We start from the raw sequence: 27746 nt of genomic DNA, 5'->3' as shown, positions 1-27746 counted from the left end.
CAAACCAAACAGTGAGTTTCTTAAATTGCCTCTCACTCTTAATGTTGAGCTCTTATGTAATAATGTTATGATGGAAAAGAGAGAAAACCATTTCTTTGAGCTCCTGTTACAGAAACATGATGCGTTGAGATCAGAAAGGAGTTATTAATTAATATGAATTAAAGGATGGAGGGACTCATATTTGACTTTGATGTTAAGAAATAAAAACACTTAATACTTCAAAAGAAAATGAAATCAGTAGAAAAGATATTAGTGTTTCATTGTCTTGAGTAATCATGCAGAAAAAAATAATCTTATAACATTTACACTCGACGTCTATAACACTGACAAAATGCAAATAAATTAATCTTTAACCGTCCCAATTGGGAAATTACACGTTTACACAGGATTTGAAACGGATTCTTTTGGAAACAGTGAAGACTTTGAGTGAGGAGGAGCTGAAGAAATTCAAGTGGTTGCTGAAGCTAACACTCTTCATGAAGAGGGTCCGACACTTGGACTGGGAAACATTGTACGGTGCAGACCTACTGGTGAAACAGATGGTGGAGACCTGTGGTTTGCAGTCTTGGGAGGTGACCATCGACATTTTAAGGGACATGAACAGGACTGATCTGGTGACGGGAATGTCCAACTCAGGATTCAAAGGTCAGAGAGAAAAATAGAAATATATTTTAGAATTCATGGTAACAAAGAAAGTGGTTAAAACTTTATTTAACCGCCCATGAAAAATGTTATAAAATAAATAAAAAGGGCAGCAAAGCAATTTGAATCCAGCCTCTTTGATTTTTGTGATGTCACTGGAACTCATTTGGTGTAATTCTTTTTAAATGTACAATTTACAGTAAAATGCAGTACATCTAGGCCAAATAATCACATTTTGCCAATGGGGGAGGCTGCCTTTTTTCAAATCTGTCTCAGAGGCTCAACTGATTTTCAGAATGTAGACCATAGCTTTAAACTATATATTTGATTTACAGCCACAAACTGAGGCGGAGGTCAAGTGTTGAGTGAGACACACGAGCACATTGTTGGTTTTGCTCTTTTCATTGTTATTTTTTTGACCGTAAGAAGAAAAAAAAGTACAATAATATCAGTCTTATCCTTGAAAGTCTTTTTCACTTAAAACAAAAAAATCTGTTTTAAAGCCAGGAAGATGTATTCGAGTACATTAAGTGCAGCAAGAGCATTTGAGAAGTCTGAACCTATGTAAGTCTATCTGTGTGTGTGTGTGTGTGTGTGTGTGTGTGTGTGTGTGTGCGTGCGTGTGTGTGTGTGTTTAAAAAAGTAGTAGGCATAAACACTAGACTGATCCATCATTGTGCAATTTTAATTTTCCAAAAATGTGTTTTCAGGTGCGGGACCCTCGACTGGAGTTCTTGCTGGTGTTTTCAGGTGGCTCCGTGGACAGAGGAGAGGTAATATGACGTCTTTGCACCAAATGCCTTTCAGTTTGTCTGTGATCAGTCGCTGATCAGATTGTCTGGAAACCCAGAATCTTAATTTGAAAAAACTCCTAATTTAACCGTTCGCCTGGCTCAGTCCAAAGTTTAAAAACCTTCCAACCTCAGTAAGACGCTAAATCTTGTTGAATTGGTACAATAAAAACAAACTTTGGAGGGACGAGTTGTTCTCCTGTGCCTCCAGTCTTTATGCTAAGCTAAGCTAAATGTCTCCTGGCTTTGTGTTTCGTACTGGGACGTTGATTTAATCAAATATTTAAAACCTGAGTTCCAGACGTTTCTGTCTGAATATAAATCTACAGGACAAATGAAGTGCAGCGAAAGCATTTGAGAAGTCTGAACCTATGTAAGTCTATTGTGTGTGTGTGTGTGTGTGTGTGTGTGTGTGTGTGTGTGTGTGTGTGTGTGTGTGTGTGTGTGTGTGTGTGTGTGTGTGTGTGCGTGTGTGTTGAAGTGTGAAGTGTAGACATAAGCAATTTTAATTTTCCATGAATTTGTTTCAGCTACGGGACCCAAGACAGGAGTTCCTGGTGTTGATACCGAGGGGGATGATGAACATGGAGGTAATATGACATCTTCACACCAAATGCCTTTCAGGCTGTCTGTGATCAGTCGCTGATCAGATTGTCTGGAAACCCAGAATCTGAATAGTATTTGTACTTCGTTACTTCCCACCTCTGATTAAGGACCTCATGATTCATGAATTTTAAACTGAGTTACAGACGTCTCTGTCCGAATATAAACCTAGAGGACAAATTAAGTGCAGCGAGGGCATTTGAGAGGCATTTGAGAGCTCTGTCTAGCTCTGAGCTAGTCTGCGGTCAGGAGTCCTACAGGAGTCCGCTACTTTGCGTTGGGAGTTTGTTCTGCCTGGTTCACGTCAGTTAGAAGGATTGTAATATCAGAGGTTTCATTTACATTAACGTTTGAATCGGTGTCTGTGTGCGTATGTGCGTTTGGACGCAGCCAGGATGTCTTAAAAAAAGAAAAGTGGACATAAGAGACTTCTTTAGAAGTGAAAGTCTAAGTTACTCAAAGAAATGCGTTACACCCATCCTGCAACACCTTCACTGACTCCCAATAAACAGCATATCCACTTCAAGATCCTCCTCATCATCTACAAAGCTCTCAATAATATGATCAATAAAATGTATTATTATTGTTGTTGTTATTATTACTATTGGATTAGAATTGGGTGATAATGTTTGGCTACATGATTTACAACCAGTCAAACCAAAAAAGGGAACAGTAGACTTAATAGTAGAAATAGAAAACTAGAAGAACTACTAGAAAACACACTGAACTGAAAGATCTAGTTTTATTAAAAATACTTTTGTCCCCCGCACCTCTGAAATCAAAATGTCCTCCTCCCACACAACATTACATAAAAACATACGTATATGTCTACTGTTTTTCCCCTAATTTACACTACAAAGAGTAAATATATTTATTATTTATTTTTGGTACATTGCTTAACAAGCATAATTTAATTTTGCTTAGTTGTGACCTGTTGAGGTGCAATAAATATCAAGAGTTCCAAAAGATATATTATTTTTATCAATCCACTCTATAAGCATAGTAATTATAATATCTCCAATAAAATTGTTTAGATTTGTTCACTGTGGATTTCTGTTTGTAATGTATTAAGGATCCATTTCATTATAATACATGTATTTTAAGTTCCGTCAAAGAGGGATGGAGATGGGGTCCAAATTATTTGACACCTCAGTATTTTAAAAAAAGTAACGCAATAGTTATTTTCCAAAGTAACTAGTTACTTTTAGAATTTGTAACTCAGTAACTACTTTAGTTTCTTTCTGGGAGAAGTAACTAGTACTTTAACTAGTTACTTTTTTAGAGTAACTTACCCAACACTGCTCCTGGCTTTGTGTTTCGTACTGGGACGTTGATTTAATCAAATATTTAAAACCTGAGTTACAGACGTTTCTGTCTGAATATAAATCTACAGGACAAATGACGTGCAGCGAAAGCATTTGAGAGCTCTGTATGTAAGTCTTCTGTGTGTGTGTGTGTGTGTGTGTGTGTGTGTGTGTGTGTGTGTGTCATAAACACTACGATCGTTTGAAATTGTGCAATTTTAATTTTCCTGAATTTGTTTCAGCTCGACCCAAGACTCCTCGCGTTGATGCCAAAGGTTCAGTGATGGGAGGTAATATGACGTCTTCTCAGCAAATACCTTTCAGGGTGCCGCTCTTCCCCTCTTCAGATCCACCCGTCGCTCTGCCTCAGTCCAAATATGGTCACGTCCGTTCGCTGGTTGCAAAACCTCCAAGATGGCGACGGCCAAAATGCCGACCTCGATGCTTCAGAACTGTAGTCCACACACCAACGGGTGACGTCACCACGACGACGTCCGCAGGAAATCACACAAGCCAGGAAGTGAAGTGATCTGAACCGAGGGGAGAGAGGAGTGACAAAATAAAACAGGAAAGACTAAACATGAATGAGTGATTTGAAGCTCCGAACAGAATGTCAGGGCTAACTATGCAAACATATCTCGTTGATATTGTACAGTGTTACGTAAGAAAAGGTAAAGTACGTCAGCTAAAGTAGACTCACGTTGTTCCTGCACAGTAAAAGTCCCATAAGGACGGATCAGATAAGCCTGATTGGTCTATTCGTCTCTGGGGGCGTGTACCAAAGTTTGATTGACACTTGTCTGGCCTTGCACGTTTGGCCCATGAAAGTTCCCTTTGAATTGACCAGGTGGAGACGATGGCGTCTGTTATAGAGCTTGGAAACGCTGGCTGATTTGAGTCAGAAAATCAAGAGCTTCAAGAAGATTCTCAGTGAAACCGACCTCCACAAACGTTCCACAGACATTCCATAGATGGAGACAACAGAAATACAGGACACGGGCTTTTTATGGTGTTAACCTGCAGCCGACAGTCTGTGAGACGATCAGGGAGGTTTGAGAGAATATGAAGTGATTTGCTCCGGTACAGAGGTTGTCAGACAGCAGACCAAAAGGTAAAAGACCAAAAACTAGCCCTTAAAGGATCCGCATGACATTAAGACATTTATATAGCAGCAAACAACGATTTGCTATGAAGAGATAGTGGAGTAAAAGTACAGATATGTTTAAAATGTAGGGAGTAACAGTAAAACGTTGTCCATGAAATAAATGCTAAAGTACATATACCTGAAAATTCTACTTAAGTTTACTTCCCACCTCTGATTAAGGACCTAATGATTCAAACAAAGGCTATTCAGGTGTTCGTACTGGGAGGTTGATTTAATCTAATGATTAAAAAAGATTATTATAAAGAGTTAGAAGTCTCAGTCTGAATGTAAATCTATAAGAAGAATTAAGTGCAGCGAGAGCATTTGAGACGTTTATCAGGTGAAACCGGTAATTGATCTTTATGATATTAATAAGGAGATTTTCAGTTTATTTTGCATTGACATGTAACATTCTAATTCTTCTATTCTGACAGTGATTATGTGATCATTTTACATTTCCTCTCTCTTCAGAGCGATACTGTGTGGATGAACATTGTCCTGTGCTGATCCAGAAGGTGAGTGATGTAACGTCTGACTTGGATTCTAAAACAATGGATTCGTCTACATTGATTGGTCTTTTCTCTGTTTTAGATCATTAACTGCATCTCTTTGGGTTTTGGGCTGTTGGTCAGACAAAACATTTGAAGATATCAATGTAGATGTAAGGGAATTGTGATGGGTACCTTTAACCATTTTCTGAAATATTATAGACCAAATTATATAACTAAAGTTAATAAATGAAGGGAAGAATCAACAGATTCATCAATAATAGAACTGGTACTGTATATAATAAAGGTTCTGGTACTGTTGTCAATCACAACAGAGCAAAGACAGCCGTTGGGCTGAATGTTATTACGCCTGGGAAAATAGTTCCTTACAAGAACTGAATTTTAAGCTAGAAGGAGGATTTTAATTACGAGGTGGGTTTTAACTAAACTTGACATTTTCAGGTAAATTCTGTAACGTTTATTGAATATGAATAAAATGTAAACAAACTGTAAACAGATGACCGATGTTGTTGATGGACAGTGACATGTAGTAACACTGGTATGATCCTTTAAGCAGGTAATAAAATAAAAGTCAGGAACCCGTTAACAGAAATACAGTAGTTATAAAAGAGAAGTTGCCAAAGAAATATGTACATCTACATCAGTAAACAGTCAAGTGGACAAACATCAGTTGTTTCTCTATCTTGTGAAGTTTGGATGATGTTCTCCACATCCATGTTTCTAAAACAGACATTGATGATATTTATAGAGTAAAATCTATAATCATCCCAGCAGAGAAATTTAACTTTTGCTTCATGAACATTTCCTTTGAATTTTCCAGGTGGAGACGGCGGCGTCTATTATAGAGCTGCTTTTGGAAACGCTGGCTGATTTGAGTGACGGGGAGCTTGGGGATTTCAAGAAGGTCCTCTCGTCTCAAACTGACTTCAAACATCAGTTTGAGGTCCCATCCATGCTGTTTGAGATAACAGGACATCAGGACATGGTGTTTCTAACGGTGTTGCACTACAACAAAGAGGCTGTGAATAAGACCAAGGAGGTTTTGGAGAAGATCAACAGGACTGATCTGGTGCAGAGGCTGTCAGACAGCAGCTCAGGACCCAAAAGTAATAACAATAAAGACAAAAACATGTCAAAATCCCCAAAATGTTGAATCAATGACTTTTACCACTTTTCCCCTCAGAGCAAGACTCAGGTGAACACCGGTCTGGATTGATCAGGAAAGTGAGTAATGTTACATCTGTCTGACTGAGTACAACACAGCTTTCATTCACTAATGCAGGTTCATTCATGGACTACATATTTATTTAATGAACGTATTATTTTTCAGGTAGCGACAAGAGTAGCTGTTCAACAGCTGATTTTGGAAGCCCTGAATGATTTGGATGATCTGAGGTTTGAGAGATTCAGGAGGTTCCTGATGTTGATTGTCCATCAGAAGAACCTCTCATCCTTCCCATTTATGATGACAGACAGTTATAATGAAGACAGAAGGATGACCGTGTATCTGATGATGGAGACCTACGGCCAACAGTCTGTGGAGTTTACCACGGAGGCTTTTAAACAAATGAACAGGACAGATCTGATACAGAGGTTACCAAAGCCCAGTTCAGGACTCACAGGTAAGACATAAGCCCCTTTACTCCGCCTTCTCGTTGCAGGATGATCACTCCTTCTTTCTTTTTGGTGTCAAAGGTACAGAGACAGAATGGAGGCGTGGTGGCGGCGTTATGCCACAAAGTCCAGTATAAATGGTGCGATTGTAAAGATTAAAACAAAAACAACATAATCATGTGTCTAATAAATACTTTATATAGTTCATAATAAAAAAAGGTAAATCTGATTGAGTTCTGTGTTTTGTAATGAAATTGTTTTCTTTCTTTTGAAGCAACTGTGTCTCATTAAAAGTGATTATTAGTGATTCAATTAGATTTGAATTGTCTGAGTTATTTAATGTCTTTTCTCTTCAGAGCAACACTTTGTGGATGAACATCAACCTACACTGTTGCTGAACGTGAGTGTGACTATATTTTACATTTTAAATCGTCATAAATGATAAAACAAACCAAACAGTGAGTGTTTTAAATTGCCTCTCACTGTTAATGTTGAGCTCTTAAGTAATAATGTTATGATGGAAAAGAGAGAAAACCATTTCTTTGAGCTCCTGTTACAGAAACATGATGCGTTGAGATCAGAAAGGAGTTATTAATTAACATGAATTAAAGGATGGAGGGACTCATATTTGACTGTGATGTTAAGAAATAAAAACACTTAATACTTCAAAAGAAAATGAAATCAGTAGAAAAGATATTAGTGTATCATTGTCTTGAGTGATCATGCAGGAAAAACTAATCTTATAACATTTACACTCGACGTCTATAACACTGACAAAATGCAAATAAATTAATCTTTAACCGTCCCAATTGGGAAATTACACATTTACACAGGATTTGAAACGGATTCTTTTGGAAACAGTGAAGACTTTGAGTGAGGAGGAGCTGAAGAAATTCAAGTGGTTGCTGAAGCTAACGCTCTTCATGAAGAGGGTCCGACACATAAACTGGGAAACATGGTACAGTAATGCAGACCACCTGGTGGAACAGATGGTGGAGACCTGTGGTTTGCTGTCTCGGGAGGTGACCATCGACATCTTAAGGGACATGAACAGGACTGATCTGGTGACGGGAATGTCCAACTCAGGAGTCAAAGGTCAGAGAGAAAAATAGAAATATATTTTAAAGAAAGTGGTTAAAACTTTATTTGTTTTAAAATAAATAAAAAGGGCGGCAAAGCAATAACATGCAGCATCAGCCAATTTAATCCAGCCTCTTTGATTTTTGTGATGTCACTGGAATTGATTTGGTGTAATTCTTTTTAAATGTACAATTTACAGTAAAATACAGTACATGTAGGCCAAATAATCACATTTTGCCAATGGGGGAGGGTGCCTTTTTTCAAATCCGTCTCAGAGGCTCAACTGATTTTCAGAATGTAGACCATAGCTTGAAACTATATATTTGATTTACAGCCACAAACTGAGGCGGAGGTCAAGTGTTGAGTGAGACACACGAGCACATTGTTGGTTTTGCTCTTTTCATTATGATTTTTTTGACCGTAAGAAAAAAAAAGTAGAATAACATCAGTCTTATCCTTGAAGGTCTTTTTCACTTAAAACAAAAAAATCTGTTTTAAAGCCAGGAAGATGTATTCGAGTACATTAAGTGCAGCAAGAGCATTTGAGAAGTCTGAACCTATGTAAGTCTATTTGTGTGTGTGTGTGTGTGTGTGTGTGTGTGTGTGTGTGTGTGTGTGTGTGTGTGTGTGTGTGTGTGTGTGTGTCTGTGTGTGTTGAAGTGTGAGTAGACATAAGCAATTTTAATTTTCCATGAATCTGTTTCAGCTACGGGACCCTCGACAGGAGTTCCTGGTGTTGATACCGAGGAGGAAGATGAACATGGAGGTAATATGACGTCTTCACACCAAATGCCTTTCAGGCTGTCTGTGATCAGTCGCTGATCAGATTGTCTGGAAACCCAGAATCTGAATTTGAAAAAAAACTCCTAATTTAACCGTTCGCCTGGCTCAGTCCAAAGTTTAAAAACCTTTCAACCTAAGTAAGACGCTAAATCTTGTTGAATTGGTACAATAAAAACAAACTTTGGAGGGACGAGTTGTTCTCCTGTGCCTCCAGTCTTTATGCTAAGCTAAGCTAAATGTCTCCTGGCTTTGTGTTTCGTACGGGGACGTTGATTTAATCAAATATTTAAAACCTGAGTTACAGACGTTTCTGTCTGAATATAAATCTACAGGACAAATGAAGTGCAGCGAAAGCATTTGAGAGCTCTGTATGTAAGTCTTCTGTTGCAGTTCCTAAGGTTGATTTCATGGTGGAAGGTTTAGTGATGGGAGGTAATATGACGTCTTCTCAGGAAATACCTTTCAGGGTGCCGCTCTTCCCCTCTTCAGATCCACCCGTCGTTCCGCCTCAGTCCAAATATGGTCACGTCCGTTCACTGGTTGCAAAACCTCCAAGATGGCTACGGCCAAAATGCTGACCTCGAGGCTTCAGAACCGTAGTCCACACACCAACGGGTGACGTCACCACGACGACGTCCGCAGGAAATCACACAAGCCAGGAAGTGAAGTGATATGAACCGAGGGGAGAGAGGAGTGACAAAATAAAACAGGAAAGACTAAACATGAATGAGTGATTTGAAGCTCCGAACCGAATGTCAGGGCCGAACTATGCAAACATATCTCGTTGATATTGTACAGTGTTACGTAAGAAAAGGGAAAGTACGTCAGATAAAGTAGACTCACGTTGTTCCTGCACAGTAAAAGTCCCATAAGGACTGATCAGATAAGCCTGATTGGTCTATTGGTCTCTGGGGGCGTGTACCAAAGTTTGATTGACACTTGTCTGGCCTTGCACGTTTGGCCCATGAAAGTTCCCTTTGAATTGACCAGGTGGAGACAATGGCGTCTGTTATAGAGCTTTGAAACGCTGGCTGATTTGAGTCAGAAAATCAAGAGCTTCAAGAAGATTCTCAGTGAAACCGACCTCCACAAACGTTCCACAGACATTCCATAGATGGAGACAACAGAAATACAGGACACGGGCTTTTTATGGTGTTAACCTGCAGCCGACAGTCTGTGAGACGATCAGGGAGGTTTGAGAGAATATGAAGTGATTTGCTCCGGTACAGAGGTTGTCAGACAGCAGACCAAAAGGTAAAAGACCAAAAACTAGCCCTTAAAGGATCCGCATGACATTAAGACATTTATATAGCAGCAAACAACGATTTGCTATGAAGAGATAGTGGAGTAAAAGTACAGATATGTTTAAAATGTAGGGAGTAACAGTAAAACGTTGTCCATGAAATAAATACTAAAGTACAGATACCTGAAAATTCTACTTAAGTTTACTTCCCACCTCTGATTAAGGACCTAATGATTCAAACAAAGACTATTCAGGTGTTCGTACTGGGAGGTTGATTTAATCTAATGATTAAAAAGGATTATTATAAAGAGTTAGAAGTCTCAGTCTGAATGTAAATCTATAGGAAGAATTAAGTGCAGCGAGAGCATTTGAGACGTTTATCAGGTGAAACCGGTAATTGATCTTTATGATATTAATAAGGAGATTTTCAGTTTATTTTGCATTGACATGTAACATTCTAATTCTTCTATTCTGACAGTGATTATGTGATCATTTTACAGTTCCTCTCTCTTCAGAGCGATACTGTGTGGATGAACATTGTCCTGTGCTGATCCAGAAGGTGAGTGATGTAACGTCTGACTTGGATTCTAAAACAATGGATTCGTCTACATTGATTGATCTTTTCTCTGTTTTAGATCATTAACTGCATCTCTTTGGGTTTTGGGCTGTTGGTCAGACAAAACATTTGAAGATATCAATGTAGATGTAAGGGAATTGTGATGGGTACCTTTAACCATTTTCTGAAATATTATAGACCAAATTATATAACTAAAGTTAATAAATGAAGGGAAGAATCGACAGATTCATCAATAATAGAACTGGTACTGTATATAATAAAGGTTCTGGTACTGTTGTCAATCACAACAGAGCAAAGACAGCCGTTGGGCTGAATGTTATTACGCCTGGGAAAATAGTTCCTTACAAGAACTGAATTTCAAGCTAGAAGGAGGATTTTAACTACGAGGTGGGTTTTAACTAAACTTGACATTTTCAGGTAAATTCTGTAAAGTTTGTTTACATTTTATTCATATTCAATAAACTGTAAACAGATGACCGATGTTGTTGATGGACAGTGACATGTAGTAACACTGGTATGATCCTTTAAGCAGGTAATAAAATAAAAGTCAGGAACCCGTTAACAGAAATACAGTAGTTATAAAAGAGAAGTTGCCAAAGAAATATGTACATCTACATCAGTAACCAGTCAAGTGGACAAACATCAGTTGTTCCACTATCTTGTGAAGTTTGGATGATGTTCTCCACATCCATGTTTCTAAAACAGACATTGATGATATTTAAAGAGTAAAATCTATAATCATCCCAGCAGAGAAATTTAACTTTTGCTTCATGAACATTTCCTTTGAATTTTCCAGGTGGAGACGGCGGCGTCTTTTATAGAGCTGCTTTTGGAAACGCTGGCTGATTTGAGTGACGGGGAGCTTTGGAATTTCAAGAAGGTCCTCTTGTCTCAAACTGACTTCCATCAGTTTGGGCTCCCATCCATGATGTTTAAGATAACAGGACATCAGGACATGGTGTTTCTAACGGTGTTGCACTACAACGAAGAGGCTGTGAATAAGACCAAGGAACTTTTGGAGGAGATGAACAGGACTGATCTGGTGCAGAGGCTGTCAGACAGCAGCTCAGGACCCAAAAGTAATAACAATAAAGACAAAAACATGTCAAAATCCCCAAAATGTTGAATCAATGACTTTTACCATTTTCCCCCTCAGAGCAAGACTCAGGTGAACACCGGTCTGGATTGATCAGGAAAGTGAGTAATGTTACATCTGTCTGACTGAGTACAACACAGCTTTCATTCACCTAATGCAGGTTCATTCATGGTTTACATATTTATTTAATAAACGTATTATTTTTCAGGTAGCGACAAGCTTAGCTGTTCAACAGCTGATTTTGGAAACCCTGAATGATTTGGATGATCTGATGTTTGAGAGATTCACGAGGTTCCTGAGGTCGATTGTCCATCAGAAGAACCTCCGATCCTTCCCATTTATGATGAGAGACAGTTATGAGAAAGACAGAAGGATGACCGTGTATCTGATGATGGAGACCTACGGCCAACAGTCTGTGGAGTTAACCGCGGAGGCTTTTAAACAAATGAACAGGACAGATCTGATACAGAGGTTACCAAAGCTCAGTTCAGGACTCACAGGTAAGACATGAGCCCCTTTACTCCGCCTTCTCGTTGCAGGATGATCACTCCTTCTTTCTTTTTGGTGTCAAAGGTACAGAGACAGAATGGAGGCGTGGTGGCGGCGTTATGCCACAAAGTCCAGTATAAATGGTGCGATTGTAAAGATTAAAACAAAAACACAACATAATCATGTGTCTAATAAATACTTTATATAGTTCATAATAAAAAAAGGTAAATCTGATTGAGTTCTGTGTTTTGTACTGAAATTGTTTCCTTTTCTTTTGAAGCAACTGTGTCTCATTAAAAGTGATTATTAGTGTTAAAAGAATTTGCCTGTAAACGAATAAATTCACCCAAGGAGGAGATCAGAGACAGAAGTAAAGTCGACGTCTGACTTTAATCTTGTACAAGAGGAGCAGTTACAATGCAACAACGTGTGGATGCTACAGAGGAAGTGCTCAAATCACTGTTGTGACTTGAGTCTTTTAAAGGCACAGGAGATAACGCGTCACTGACAGTTAACCTTCATGCAGAACAAGACATCATGACTACCAGGCCTCTGATAACATTTAGGTCAGCCATGGGGATACTAAAGTAATAAACAGTTCAACACAAAAAGCTGTAACCTGAACAAAGAAAACTTTAAGACATGAGGTTATACAAAATTCTTATAACAATTAGTGATTCAATTAGATTTGAATTGTCTGAGTTATTTAATGTCTTTTCTCCTCAGAGCAACACTTTGTGGATGAACATCAACCTACACTGTCGCTGAACGTGAGTGTGACTATATTTTACATTTTAAATCATCATAAATGATAAAACAAACCAAACAGTGAGTTTCTTAAATTGCCTCTCACTGTTAATGTTGAGCTCTTAAGTAATAATGTTATGATGGAAAAGAGAGAAAACCATTTCTTTGAGCTCCTGTTACAGAAACATGATGCGTTGAGATCAGAAAGGAGTTATTAATTAACATGAATTAAAGGATGGAGGGACTCATATTTGACTTTGATGTTAAGAAATAAAAACACTTAATACTTTTAAAAGAAAATGAAATCAGTAGAAGATATTAGTGTATCATTGTCTTGAGTGATCATGCAGGAAAAACGAATCTTATAACATTTACACTCGACGTCTATAACACTGACAAAATGCAAATAAATTAATCTTTAACCGTCCCAATTGGGAAATTACACATTTACACAGGATTTGAAACGGATTCTTTTGGAAACAGTGAAGACTTTGAGTGAGGAGGAGCTGAAGAAATTCAAGTGGTTGCTGAAGCTAACGCTCTTCATGAAGAGGGTCCGATACATAAACTGGGAAACATCGCACAGTAGTGCAGACCTACTGGTGGAACAGATGGTGGAGATCTGTGGTTTGCTGTCTTGGGAGGTGACCATCGACATTTTAAGGCACATGAACAGGACTGATCTGGTGACGGGGATGTTCAACTCAGGATTCAAAGGTCAGAGAGAAAAATAGAAATATATTTTAGAATTAATGGTAACAAAGAAAGTGGTTAAAGGAGTCATAACCTGGTTTTATACGTATCCAGCCCCCCTTGGATCGCTTTGGATCAATTCGTAAAACTTATTAGAAAAAAAAAAAAAAAATTTAATCAAACATTGAGCTTGTTCTGACCCTTTTTCGTACCGCGATTTTATCACGCGAGATTACGCGCAAGGTTTTGACTGGTCCGGATGTGCATTGTATAATATGTAATGAGGCGCGCGTTGATTCGCCGCAGGAAGGACAGAGCCGGGGGGGCTTGCCTGCATGCAGACTCCAAAACATAAACAGCCCCCTGTCATGGCGCACACACTAAATGACGAACCTTACGGAATTCAGGCATTTATGTACGAACCAGAGTCGGAACCCGAACCGGAGAGTGAAGAGCCAGAGACGGTTGAAGAGACACGTTTACAGCAGGACGTCTCTGAATGGCTTCGGCGATTTCAGGTAGCGGACGGGGCGGGGTTGGGTGGTGAAAGAGGGGTGGGCTTATGCAAGTAGCCTCCACGGTGACGTCACCGTAGGCGCAGAATCAAAATCTTGTGCTTTAGGAATGCACACCCTTGTGTGCTATTCCTGTTCGGAAAAAGAGCAGAAGCGAAAAAACGGCGCCACTTTCAAACTCCAGCCTTTCAGGCAAGTTTCAACTGAGGTCAAACACAGATATGCATGTTTTAACAAGAGAAATTGCGATTTCCTGGTGATGACTCCTTTAAAACTTTATTTAACCGCCCATGAAAAATGTTATAAAATAAATAAAAAGGTCAGCAAAGCAATAACATGCAGCATCAGCCAATTGAATCCAGACTCTTTGATTTTTGTGATGTCACTGGAATTAATTTGGTGTAATTCTTTTTTAAATATAAGTACAATGTACAGTAAAATACGGTACATGTAGGCCAAATAATCACATTTTGCTGTTGACTTTAATCAGCACCTCTGTTACGATAAGATAAACCTTTATTAGTCCCACGGCGCGGACATTTACAGGATTACAGCAGCAAAGAGGATAGTGCAACAACAAGAGGCAAAACAGAATGTAATAAATAACAGATATTAAAAAAATACTACTATTTAAAAATGTAATCAAGGACAGACTGAGTAGTTGAGTTCACATTATTGTATAATAGAATATATGAAATTTTGTTATTGTACATGAATGACCATGAGGAATGGTTGAATAATTGACAGTTATTGGTATAATCAGCCTACTGGGTGCCGTGTTTATTGTGCAATATTATTGTGGATTGGTACACAATGTATATCAAATTAAATAGTTTGACACAATTTTCACATTATAATCTTATCAAAGGAAGTATTTGTTGTATGGCTTCTGCATTGAGTGAGTAGAGTGTTAATGAATCTGTTATTGATTTTAAGGATGTCATAAAGAAGAAGAATATAATGTTATTTTCTAATTATTTATTTATATTGTTTTGTTCAAAACCAACCAAGTCTTTTAAAGTCTGATTTGGAATCGGTCAGTAATTTTCTCTTTTCTTCCTCCTCAGAGAAATATCAGCTCAAGGATGTGAGTATCAGATGCACGTCACACAGCTTTCAGGTTTCAGGTCAGGATTGCTGTGGTTTGAATTCACAAGAAGGGTTGATCACAGATCACATAAGCACTATAATAATAACTAGAAAATTCCCCCGTGGGAAATTTTGAAAGGGCCACGGGGGCTACTGCCGGAGTGTATATACAATACGATGAGATTCTTCGAGATTTCAAACGAGACGGAGTTGTTTTCGAGGCAAATACAGAGACTGCTTGCTGAAAAACTGTCCCTGAAAGGAACGTGCATCAGCAGTTTTGCATGAATTTTCCTCTAAAATGGCTCCGTCTCGTAACGTTACATTATTATCACATAGCGTGTGCAGGTCACAACTTGTCCACAAAAGCGTTTGAGTTGTTGGATTGTGTATTTGATGAGTTTGATGAGTTTGATAGATGTCACCGAGCTCAGCTGTCACTCAAGTACTCAGTACTACCGAGTACTACTGAGACTCAAATACTGAGAACTACTAGGTACTATGTACTGGCAAACAGTTGAGTGCGAAGCATGTCACCGAGCTCACTCAAGTACTCTGTACTACCGAGTACTACTGAGACTTGAGTACTGAGAATTACTAACTACTATGTATTGCTTGAAAAACTACAACTCCCAATGACTGCTCCTATCGGCCAATCAGAGCGCACCTGCTGTCACTTCTGAGTGAGACAGAGAGAAATAGACAGACTTGTGTCTCCATTTTAAAGTTTAAATGGAGTTTCTAGGTGAAAGTATGACTGAGCAGAAGATGTTTGACAAAAACAAAAATCGCCAAAATCTTCACACCGTTAGCGCCACAAGACTCTGCTGAAGACACTGATCACTTTTATTTTTTCCCAGTGTCAGAAATGTGGACGCTAGGGCGAGTTAGAAATGTGTGAGTTTCAGCGTTTCTTTGAAAATCCTTTTCTCGATTTGCATTGGATTGAATGGGGAGAAAAACAGATGTGGCCGCGCTTAGAGGTTGCTAGTTCAAATTCTGTAAATCTCACAGCACATTGTGAGAGACAGGACAAGTTTGTCTACAAAATTGGAAAATATCACGTGTTTAGAGTGAAAATTGTGTCTGGGAGGAGTTTGGAAAGGAAAAAAATCTGAAGTATTTCGAGGAGCCCTCACACTCTAAGCGATGATGACATCCACTCTTACCCAGAATGTTCCGCGCAATACACACCCATTATAATCTCATGATTTCTCCCAAAACGATCATGGTCATTGAACAGTAATTGATCAAAGAATATATGACCTATTGAAACGTGGATTGACACACCAATACACAAGACTTGTGTCTACATTTTAAAGTTTAAATAGAGTTTCTAGGTGAAAGTATGCCTGAGCAGCAGACGTTTGAAAAGCTACAATGACTGCTCCTTTTTTTTCGCCCGTCCCATTCATTTCAATGGGAAATTTTCTGTGGTTTTTCGCGACTTACGTCTAACAAAAGCAATAGCACGCCGATCCCGATCGAACCGCACGTTTTGATATATAATTTGTCCTACAACTCTTAAAGCTCTAGGACTAGTAGCCCATCGAAATTCGTCCGGAAGATGAAAAATAAAAACTAGGAAAAAATCCACAGGCCCCGAGCACTGGTCCCCTCAGCTATTTCATAGCTGTAGGGGCCAGTGCTTGGTGCGATTGCCCCGTGGCCCTAATAATAATAATAATAATAATAATAACTAGATAATTTCCTCTGGGGACATTTTGAAAGGGCCACAGGGGCTACTGCCGGAGTGTGTACATTATGATGAGATTCTTCAGAGATTTCAAAAGAGACAGAGTTATTTTCGAGGCAAATACAGAGACTGCTTGCTGAAAAACTGTCCCTGAAGGGAACGCGCATCAGCTGTTTTGCATGAATTTACCTCTAAAACGGCTCCGTCTCGTAATGTTACATTATCATCACAAGGTCACAACGTGTGATAATTTCTCCAAAAATGATCATGGTCATTGAACAGTGATTGATCAAAAACTATATGACCTATTGAAACATGGATTAATACACCAATAAACAAGACTTGTGTCTCAAGTTCAAACGGAGTTTCAAGGTGAAAGTTTGCCTGAGCAGAAGACGTTTGAAAAACTACAATGATTGCTCTTTTTTTTCGGTCCGTCCCATTCACTTCAATGCAGAATTTTGCGCAGTTTCGTATTCTGTTGATAAAAGTAATAGTGCACCGATCCCGATCAAACCGCATGTTTTGATATATAATTTGTAGCGAATTGAAATTTGTCCGGAAGATGAAAGATAATAATGAGTAGGATAAGCACTGGCCCCTACAGCTGGGCCAGTGCTCGGTGCGCTTGCCCTGTGGCCCTAATAATAATAATAACCAGTTTATAAAAGGAAACAAATCATCACAGCTTTAAATGCTTACTCGGATTCAAAAGAATTAACATTTTATCACTACAGAGGTTTTATCATGTAAATGCCCTCTGATTGTGTTTAATCCCTTCAGGAAGTGCCATCAGTCCCGTTGAAGCTTTTGGAAACGTTGGAAAATTTCAACTACGATGAGCTCGAGAAATTCAAGCATGTCTTGCAGTACAGTAAAATGGAGAAAGGCCTCCCAAGAATCTCCAGACAGAGAATGGAGCTGGCAGACAAAGCCGAGATAGTGGAGCTGATGATGGAGACCTACGGCCAACAGGCTTTGGAGGTGACCAGGGAGGTTTTAACGCAGATGAACAGGAGTGATCTGGTGCAGAGGTTGTTGGACGTTAGGTCAGGATCCAAAGGCAAGTTTGTTTTTGTTTATTACACTTTAATGCCTTTTTTTTCCTTAAATCAAATTGCCTGTGGACGGTCAAACAGCCATTTGAATTTGTGGTTTGAATAACGTCCGTTGAAGCACATGCTTTCGATTAGATCAGATCAGTCAGTGTTTCAGCCATGCAAGGGGCTCCATGGTAACGTCGGTGTTTGTCTTTTGGTGTGACGGACACACTGCACCATTATTGGATGCATCACAATTACATTTTGTCCAGAGATCTTTGATGATCCCTGGACATTTCCCTCAAGTACCAGTGAACTCTTGCATGGAGCGCCAATAAATGTTGTTTGTTTGTTGCTAATTATTCACTTGAAATATTTCAAGTTAAATACCACATTAATCACATGACCTTATATATCAAAATAACAAATTGAAACAAATTCAGACATGTCTTCACAAGGGCCTCTGGGACGCACGGAGCCTGAGGGTGATGGAAGCGTTATGGTAATCCTCACATCAGTTCATCACTTTCATTTGTTCATTTATGTGATGTTGCAAAAAGCCCCATCTCCACTTATTTCCAAACATCTTTGTCCTCTGCAGCAGGACTGCAGCGACTGGACTAAAGTTGAACCTGACGTGAACAGTGCAGATGCAGATGAGGCTCCGACGTACAGGTGAAAAAAGAATAAGGTCCTAAATTCTGCATCACAGCAAACTGGAACTATATTCTAGGGATATATGCTCATCTTTTTTATTTCATTAATTATTTTTCCATGGCTTGCTGTAGCCTACAGTCTGATGTGGGAAACTTTGAATGCAGCGTCTCTGGCTTGCGCTGGGTCTGCAAGGAAAAGGTCAGCTTAAAGTATCAGTTCTGCTCTTGGGAAGGACATATGCAGAGGATGGAGTGGATGCAATACATGCCTGCAGGTCCCCTAATGGACATCACAGTCATCGCCGGGAAGCTATTTGAAGTACAGCTGCCACACTGGATCTGCATAGGTAAGTGGACAGAACGTGTGCTTTTAAAGGTCCCATATTATGAAAAACAGGTTTTCTCTGGTCTCTACACCTATAAACTGGTCCTCCCTGAGCCTGTCACCTCCCAGGATGAGGAAAACAAGCAATTCCTGCATGGTCTCTGCAGCCCACCCTCTGTTAAAACGGCGCTCCTACAGGCTGTTCAGATTCAGCTCCTGTTGTTACGTAACGAAAGGAGTCATTTGCATGGCCCAAAAGCACGGCGAGCACGGACGGAGAGCGCAGCCCCTGATCCGGCTGGTGCTCCGTGAATCAATCCCGATGCGGGTGAAGCTGGAGACAATCCTCCCTGTCTCACGCTCTCTGGTGCGTCTTTGCTGCTGCCTCCGGTCGGACGGAACTCGGGAGCGCGTGTCAGACAGACCGCCGTGCACGACGGTCCGCTTCTGGCCTCTTGCGTTTCATTTTTAAATGACAATGTGCCGGATACGGTCCGTGTTAGCTTGTATGTGTGTGCTAACCACTTCACATCGGGCTGCTTCAGTAACGAGGGTCAGTACAAAGCTGGCTTTGCCTCGACACGGACCCTCGTAAAAGGATCTGTCCCAACCATACAGGACCAACAACTTCACCTGAACCACATAGGCAAGCCATAGAGATACATCCACCGTAAACATTGGAGCATGCTACCGCTAGCGGCATTGTCTCCGTCTCTCTCTAAAAGAGGTGCAGGCACAGAACCAGCCTGTTCTCAGCAGAGCTCATTTGAGCAACTTTTAGACAGCTGAAACTCAGGACCACGGATGGGTTTGGGGCAATGCATATCAAATACAGTGTTGTTGGACCTCTGATAGCTGTGTGGAATTGATGAAAAACAGTATAATATGGGATCTTTAAATTCCAGACAGCATGTGTACAACAGCTGATGCAATCCTTATGTTATGTGCTCTTATGTTGTGCAGACGACAACCCTGAAATATGGGACAAGTTTGCAGTCCTGCACATAGAGGACTCTGGAGATGTTGTGGAGAAAGCGTCCGAGGTCACATCGCACCACGTCAAACTGTCCGAACCAGTTTTCTCTCCGAGAGCGATCCTGATGAAAGTTGGCTTCCCAGTGAAGATACTGTGTGATGTTTTAATATACAAGATCAACACAGCATTCCTCACACTCCATGTTTATCTGATCCCACGTGATCCTGGTCTAAAAGAGGTTATTTCATATCTTACTGTCACTAATGCCATAAATCACATGATGAAAACGCAGCACAGGCAACTCATGTTTTTGTCCCAACAGCAACTGGACAAGAGCTACGGATACAAAATCATCAAAAAGCCACCGCCAGATGAGTCCCTGAAAATGCAAGATCGTTTTGTCCTCACAGCAGATTTCCACGGTGCAGAAGTTAAACCTAAAGTATGTTTGATTGAAATAAGATTATTTCAGTGCGTCAAACCTAAAATCAACCTTTTTATTTAAATATCTATGAACAATGTGAGCGTTTTGTTATTATGAATATTTAAGTAACATTAAAATATCTGAAATCATGACATTTTACCAATTTTTGGCAGTTATATTCATAATTTTTCTGTTCATTGATTTTGATGAGAAAACGAAAAAACTTACTTATCGCTGTTGCAAACTCCGGATGCTGAAAGTCTAACTTCCTTTTCCCATATTTTATTTTTTTTCTTCAGAACATAAAGCTCAGATATAAAAGCAGTATCCCAAGTTTCTTCGGAGTGTTCATAAGAAATCCAGACGCAGACTTTGCACTCAAGCTCGAACACAGTAAAGAGCTTAAAACAGTATGGGACGATACGATTAGAAAAGGTCAGATTTAAATAATATCACGAGAATTCATCTGAACAGCCTATTAAACACTTAACTTTCACCGTCACTCAAATATGTATCATGAGTGAAGCCAAAATATGTCCATTTTCTTTTCCTCCTTTTTCATTTTCAGAAGAATACCAAAACACCGGTCACATACAAGGTAAGACACGGCTCAACGGTCTGACCGAAGAGTCGGTTTGGTCTAGGAGTGGGTTCATAAAACCCAGCAGCATATTAAATATTCATAAACGGTGTTTTGGTCAGAGTGTTATCAGGATGTAACCGTGCTTCCTATATGACAGTTGCAGACATCGCTGGACTGACGTCCTCCACACCTGCTTCCGGTGACCGTGAGTTGTTTTTAACACGAGACATTATATTAATATTTGAAATATTGGAACCAACATTTGTATGTTTTTTAAGCATTGAGGACATGAGGTATTTCTATGTGTAATATTATGTTTGTATATTATGTGTCTTCATAATAATAAAAATAATATATATATTATTACAATTTAATTATACCATTTATATAAATAATAATAGTAATAATAATTATTAATAATTATTAATTAATTACACTCCACAGTGCACCCGAGGCAAATCCATTGTAACGGCAGACTATCGATGTACATATCTGTGTTGATAGAATGTTTGAAATAAAACCAACCTTGCATTTTTAAGGATTTATGTCTCAGCAGCAGCAGCAGCGTGTCATACTTCCTAGTAGGCTATGGCAGCGGCGGAGTGATATCACCTAGCACTTATCAGTTACCGGTTCTATAATAGTTTGTTTACCTGCTGTCATTGCTACAGACGCAGAGTAGCCTGCAGTGCTAGTTTCTTCAATCTCACAGAAATGGACACTTTTGGAGAATAAACTGAAACTTTTGAAGACTCTGATGAGGAGTTTTCCACCCAAACCCAACCGTACCTGTACGAGCCTGAATATACAGAGGAAGAATTGCGTGAGAGGGATGCTCAAAGGGCAGAACGCAAACGAGTGTCTGGGGAGACCGAGATAGCTGGAGCTGAGAACCGGGACCGAACAAACGGAGACTGGGTTCGTAATTGTGGGTTCGCGTGGCCGTGGGCTGCCCGGTGTTTGCGTGAGGTCTAAGGGCTTTTCACCCAGGTCTGGGGGCATGAGGCCCGACTGTTCGGCATGGGTCAGGTCTCTATTTACCAGAGGGATTCCCTGCAACGCGTCCAAGGGTTTACGGGTCTACGGACGGAGCAGAGTTCCGGGTTTGTGATGCATAATTGTGGGTTCGCGTGGCCGTGGGCTGGCTGGTGTTTGTGTGAGCTCCAAGGGCTTTTCAGACAGCCTTGGGGGCATAAGTGCCGACAAATCGGCGATGTTCATGTGTGTATTTACCGGCTGGATTCTGAGCAGCGTGTCTTAGAGTTTTGAGTCCAACAGAGCAAAGTAAAATTCCGCTGCTGCTGAAAAATTAGTCCCTCAAAAAATGGATGATTTATGTGATGCGAGGTTAGTTTTGTTTCAAATATTATTCTATCAACACAGATATGTACATCTACAGTCTAGTGTTTTAATTGATTTGCCTCGGGTGCACTGTGGAGTCGGTATGAGTGTTTTTAATGCCATGCTAGCTAGAACCATTGACTTGCGCTAGCCATAGCACAAGCGAACTCGGCAACTAGAAGAACTGAATGAAATTTCTTGAAAACGTCTCCAGACGTCTCGAACACACCGGCTGACTTGGAAAATAGGTCTTATGTCCAAAATTCCGAACTATCTACCTTTAATCTGGCATCCAAAAGGGCACTTCATAAAAAAGAGGTGAGGACAAATTAAGGAGTAAAAGCATTTTAATCGTCTATCTTTACTGTGAAAGACAGCCTTTTTTGTTTGCTGTGTGTCTGAAAAAACACGCATTAACACTCTTTCATGAAGCAATTTTGAATTTGTTTCAGACGGGAGACCGTCAGCTGGAGCAGCTGCTGTGAACACCGTGGCAGGAGGTGGATGCACAGGTAAGGTGATGTCTTCACAGTGAACACCTTCGACGCTGCCTGCGACACCGATCAGATTGAGACTGTTGAATTCAAATGAATTAGTTTGACACCTATTCTGTTATTTCTTAGAGTTGGACGAGTAGATCGCTGTAATGTTTGCACATTGAGGATAGAGCCAGGAGACATTTAGCTTAGCTTAGCATAAAGACTGGAAGCAAAGGGAAACGGTTAGCCTGGTTCAGTCCAGAACTCCTAAAAACCACAACATTGGGACGAGCTCGCTGTTCTCCAGTTCCTCCTGTCTCTGTGCTAAACTAAGCTAAATGTCTCCTAGATTTGTGTGTGTGTGTGTGTGTGTGTGTAGTACAGACATGAGGGCTGTATCTATTCAATTCAATTTTATTTATAGTGTCATATCACAACAGAATTCATCTCAGGACACATTGAAAATGTAATAAATCATGAGCATATTCTAGTCCTGTTCAGAGTCCCAACATCCCCAGGAGCGTTGCAGCGACAGTGGCGAGAAAAAACTGCCTTAAAGCAACACTTAAAGTGATGGTTCGGAGTGAAATGCACCCTAGGTAATTTCCACCATGACATCCAGCCAAACACCCCCTCAGAAGCATTTTTAGCGATGGTCAGCAGTGGTCAAGATAGGGCGATTAGCCAAATTACTTGCAATTACTAGCGCTATGGTACTGGGGATATATCTCGTAAATCACTCCACTAATAATGCATGGAATGTTACCAAACTTCTGCAGCAGTACACATAGGGTATGTACTGACAAAACGAGGCATTTGAAAGTTTGTAAGTACACCAGGAGTTTATTTAAAAGAACACTTGCCTGATAGCGTCTATCCTCGGCTGCTATGCTACCGCAGCATAGACGCCACTTCCTTGTTTACCCAGCCGATGCCGTGACGCGAGTTTCACGCGAGAGTATGAAAACGTTTCGCTGAGTTTTTATAAATGCTTGTATTATCAGCTCAACACATTTTTATAAATGCTTGTATTATCAGGTCAACAAGTGTTGATAAGTGTTGACCTGATAATACAAGCATTTCTAAACATTTAGTGAAACTTTTTCATACTCTCGCGTGAAACTCGCGTCACGGCATCGGCTGGGTAAACACCGAAGTGGCGTCTACGCTGCTGTAGCATAGCAGCCGAGGATAGAAGCTATCAGGCAAGTGTTCTTTTAAATAAACTCCTGGTGTACTTACAAACTTTCAAATGCCTCGTATTGTGAGTACAGACCCTATGTGTACTACTGCAGAAGTTTGGTCACATTCCATGCATTATTAGTGGGGTAATTTACAAGATATACTCTATGTACCATAGCGCTAGTACTAAGCCATTCGGCTGATAGCGGTTATCTTGACCAATGCTGACCATCGCTAAAAATGCTTCCGAGGGGGTGTTTGGCTAGATGTCATGTTGGAAATTACCTAGGGTGCATTTCACTCCGAACCATCACTTTAAGAACTTTTCCTCTTCGGTCCCCCTACAGGTTGGAAGGGAACTGTCCATTACTGCCATTGTAAATAATTTAGCCTACCCCAGCCTACCGTCGCATGCACGTTATTTGTTTGTATGCAGAACCGGCTCTGGAAACGATGAACGATTTGAACGATGTCCAGTGACAAGGTAGAGTAGCTAACGCCTTAGCTAAGATTAGCTAACATGAGCCATAGCTATAGTTACATATATATATATATATATATATATATATATATATATATATATATATATATATAAGCACAATAGCTAACACCTTAGCTTAGATTAGCTAACATGATCCATAGCGATAGTTACATATATATTAGCACAATAGCTAACGCCTTAGCTAAGATTAGCTAACATGAGCCATAGCGATAGTTACATATATATATATTAGCACAATAGCTAACGCCTTAACTAAGGTTAGCTAACATGAGCCATAGCGATAGTTACATATAAATATTAGCACAATAGCTAACGCCTTAGCTAACATGAGCCAATAAAATAATCGACAATGTATTGTACACAGATGCACACTGTTGGAAAAAAAATGATTACCGGTATTATTTACAAGTCCAGCAGCAACAAAGCCAAGTCACCATCCGTCTTGCAATTTGAAGCCTCCTTCAGCTCTCGAGTGTGAGCCGGTCCGATATTCACTCTTGTATGAGCTCTTTATTTGTCATGCTCCTGTTTTCTTTTCTTCGCCTCATCGGACATTATACTCCTCCTTGTCTTTGCAGGCTCTGCCATGACACCAATTTAAAAACTACCTAGCTGCAAGGTATCTTTCACGCACCTGCCGGGTGCCACCTTACATTTCTTATTTGTTTTTTTATAATGTTCCTTTCTCTCGGGAACATCAAATGTCCTGCTGAGCTGTTTCTATTGAATTTAACCCTTGCAGTCTTGATGAAAAGACTCTTTGATCTTTCCCTCTTCCTGAACTGTAACATTCGGTAACATTTGTCTCAAATACATTGATCAAGGCCCGATGAGTGACCCCTGTAGTGACATCGTCTAGCTCTCCCGAGAACGGTCACACCTTGTAGATATGAACAGATGTCTCTTCCTTTGCAGAGAGACATGTGTTGATTCAATGCAAATCCACTCATGACGCCTTCCCTTTTGTTCTCCCGAATGTTCTGTATAAATCCAACTCGGCCAAGCCATTCGAGAGACTGGATCTTCATGGATACACTGTGAATTTCTTTTCTCCACTGTCAGTGATTAAACCTCATTTGAACCAGCCACAGAATTGGACCTGAAGAGTTTTCTTCTACAACTGGTTACCTGTCTGTCTCTACATGTCTCCCTGTGATAGACTGGTTACCTGTCTGTCTCTACATGTCTCCCTGTGATAGACTGGTTACCTGTCTGTCTCTACATGTCTCCCTGTGATAGACTGGTTACCTGTCTGTCTCTACATGTCTCCCTGTGATAGACTGGTTACCTGTCTGTCTCTACATGTCTCCCTGTGATAGACTGGTTACCTGTCTGTCTCTAGATGTCAGTCCTGTGATAGACTGGTTACCTGTCTGTCTCTACATGTCAGCCCTGTGATAGACTGGTTACCCGTCTGTCTCTACATGTCTCCCTGTGATAGACTGGTTACCTGTCTGTCTCTACATGTCTCCCTGTGATAGACTGGTTACCTGTCTGTCTCTACATGTCTCCCTGTGATAGACTGGTTACCTGTCTGTCTCTACATGTCTCCCTGTGATAGACTGGTTACCTGTCTGTCTCTACATGTCAGCCCTGTGATAGACTGGTTACCTGTCTGTCTCTACATGTCTCCCTGTGATAGACTGGTTACCTGTCTGTCTCTACATGTCAGCCCTGTGATAGACTGGTTACCTGTCTGTCTCTACATGTCAGCCCTGTGATAGACTGGTTACCTGTTACCACCCCCGACCCTGAATACAGGATAAGCGGTGGATGATGGATGGGTAGATTTCTTAAATGTTCTAGAAAGTGATGTCACCAGGTAGGCTGTTGACCTGAATCCAATTTTTTTTTTCTTTCCCTCTAGCCTCAGGCGATCACTTCGTGGATAAACACCAGTGTGATCTGATCGACAGAGTGAACAACATTGAACCAATCTTGGATCATCTCCTGAGAGAAGTTGTAATCCAGCAAGAATTTTATGACAGAATGTCTGCCATTCCAACCACCCGGGAGAAGATGAGAAAACTCTACGGAGGTCCCCTGAATGCAGCCGGACGCGACGGAAAAGACATCTTCTTCAAAATCCTTGAGGAGAAAGAGCCGTTTCTTGTTGCCAGTCTCAAGAAGAAGAACTCATAAATACTGTGTTGAATTCGCCTGTTTTCTGCATCGCAAAGCAAATGTCAGGCCAGACCCCCTACAACGGTTTAGTTTGTCACCTTTTCCACCCTCATGAGTTTGCAGGTGTGGGTATAGTAGTGTATCTGCTGCTGAGGTAGGAGTTTCATAGAATATATCAGTATTATTGCACTGTCACTGTCTCAACGTGTCATATAAAGCTTTTGCTAATGTAAATATCTACAAGCAAGAAATTAGCTCAAATTGTTAACACAACCTTGAATGTCGATATCAGCACAGGAACTACAGGGAGCCTTCACATGCACATCCTGGGGCAATAAAAGCCTACACACAGGTCCAGCAACAGGTATCGTTTACTGGTAGGAACCATGAGGAATTCCTAGTTTTACTCCGTCAAGCTGATTAAAGCTACTAAAACATTGCATCTATGTTTGTTGTTGTGAGTTTCTCTTTTTGGGGGTGAACCAGGGTCTAATGCAGGACTTTAATGCCGAAATGGACTATCCCATCCATAGTCATGGCAGGCCTATGTTCTGTTGTTGCTTTACATTATGAACTAATATAAACGTAGATTAATCTGACAGCTATCTTCCTCTCACCTTTGGGTCCTGAGCTGATCTCCAGACGGCCTCGGCACTGGATCAGATCCTGATTCCACGTCCATGAGAGCCTCCCTGGTCGCCCTCTATTACCTTTTGTACGTCTCTATTCTGATCTGGTTTCATGTTTTTGTTTTGTTGCCTTGGGTTCATCTGCTGCCCGATCACCAACTCGTCCCAGATCCACCCTCATCTGCAGTTCTGCACGGCAATAATCAGTTGATTCCCTCACCTGAGCCTTCCCGCCCATTTACTGGACTTTCATTAAGCTACGTCACTGTAATGCGACGGCTGATGAACGGCTTCCGGTCCAGCAGCTCCTCTTTCCGGTCGCTGTTACAATCAACTCTGTTGCCTGTAAACCAACTGACCAACACAATAATGTGGATTTAACCGTTCAGTTATATTTTTGCTATGTTAACCTTTTAATTTGTTATTGTTCTGCCCCGCGGGGCTTTGGGTTTTGTTTCCGGTGGGACACTTTTCAGTGACGGACCAGTCAAACACTCCGGTTCAATTTGGCTCCACTACGAACCTCAGTTAAACCCTTGTCTGTGTGTAATGACGTGTTTGAAGTTGTAAAATATAATATTATTATTTTATTCACCTTGGGTGATGTTATTTGTCAGATTAAACCCCGTTTATGTCGTTTTTGTGGCGGAGTTGAACGTGAGGTGTAATGATTAAACGTTCCACCAGGGGGCGTATGACGTCATGTTAAGCTCAGTTAACTGTTCACACAACGCGAATGTTGAAAGCACAACAAACTATACTTTAGTTCATTCAAATATGTAATTATTAGTTGGCTTACACTCACTTTTTGGAGATGTAATATTTGTTCATGTTGATGATTGTTGTTCATAATCAAGAATTCGTTTGCTG

The 27746-nt window shown here is 40.3% G+C and overlaps 2 protein-coding genes across 2 annotated transcripts in view; one reads left to right on the top strand and one right to left on the bottom strand.

Annotated features, from left to right (window-relative positions):
- Nucleotides 1-27746, bottom strand: part of LOC311025030 (uncharacterized protein) — a 375179-nt gene that overhangs the window by 289149 nt on the left and 58284 nt on the right. The gene's annotated exons all lie outside the window — the stretch shown is intronic.
- Nucleotides 477-27620, top strand: LOC311024825 (NACHT, LRR and PYD domains-containing protein 1-like; the record flags this gene model as incomplete). The annotated part of the gene is made up of 20 exons (XM_084027401.1): nt 477-645; nt 1353-1415; nt 1964-2023; nt 3583-3630; nt 4956-4999; nt 7630-7702; nt 12602-12645; nt 13078-13339; nt 14898-14917; nt 17399-17678; nt 18099-18157; nt 18257-18330; nt 18444-18658; nt 19600-19850; nt 19935-20054; nt 20336-20471; nt 20605-20634; nt 20777-20824; nt 22413-22472; nt 25991-27620. The coding sequence occupies 20 exons, from the start codon at nt 477-479 to the stop codon at nt 26263-26265; spliced, it is 2331 nt and encodes a 776-aa protein (XP_083883527.1). The 3' UTR covers nt 26266-27620.

The sequence above is a fragment of the Eutrigla gurnardus genome, assembly GCF_963514095.1.
Source record: "Eutrigla gurnardus genome assembly, chromosome: 14".
In the NCBI taxonomy this organism is placed as follows: Eukaryota; Metazoa; Chordata; class Actinopteri; order Perciformes; family Triglidae; genus Eutrigla; species Eutrigla gurnardus.
This window is presented reverse-complemented; position numbering and strand designations above follow the sequence as displayed.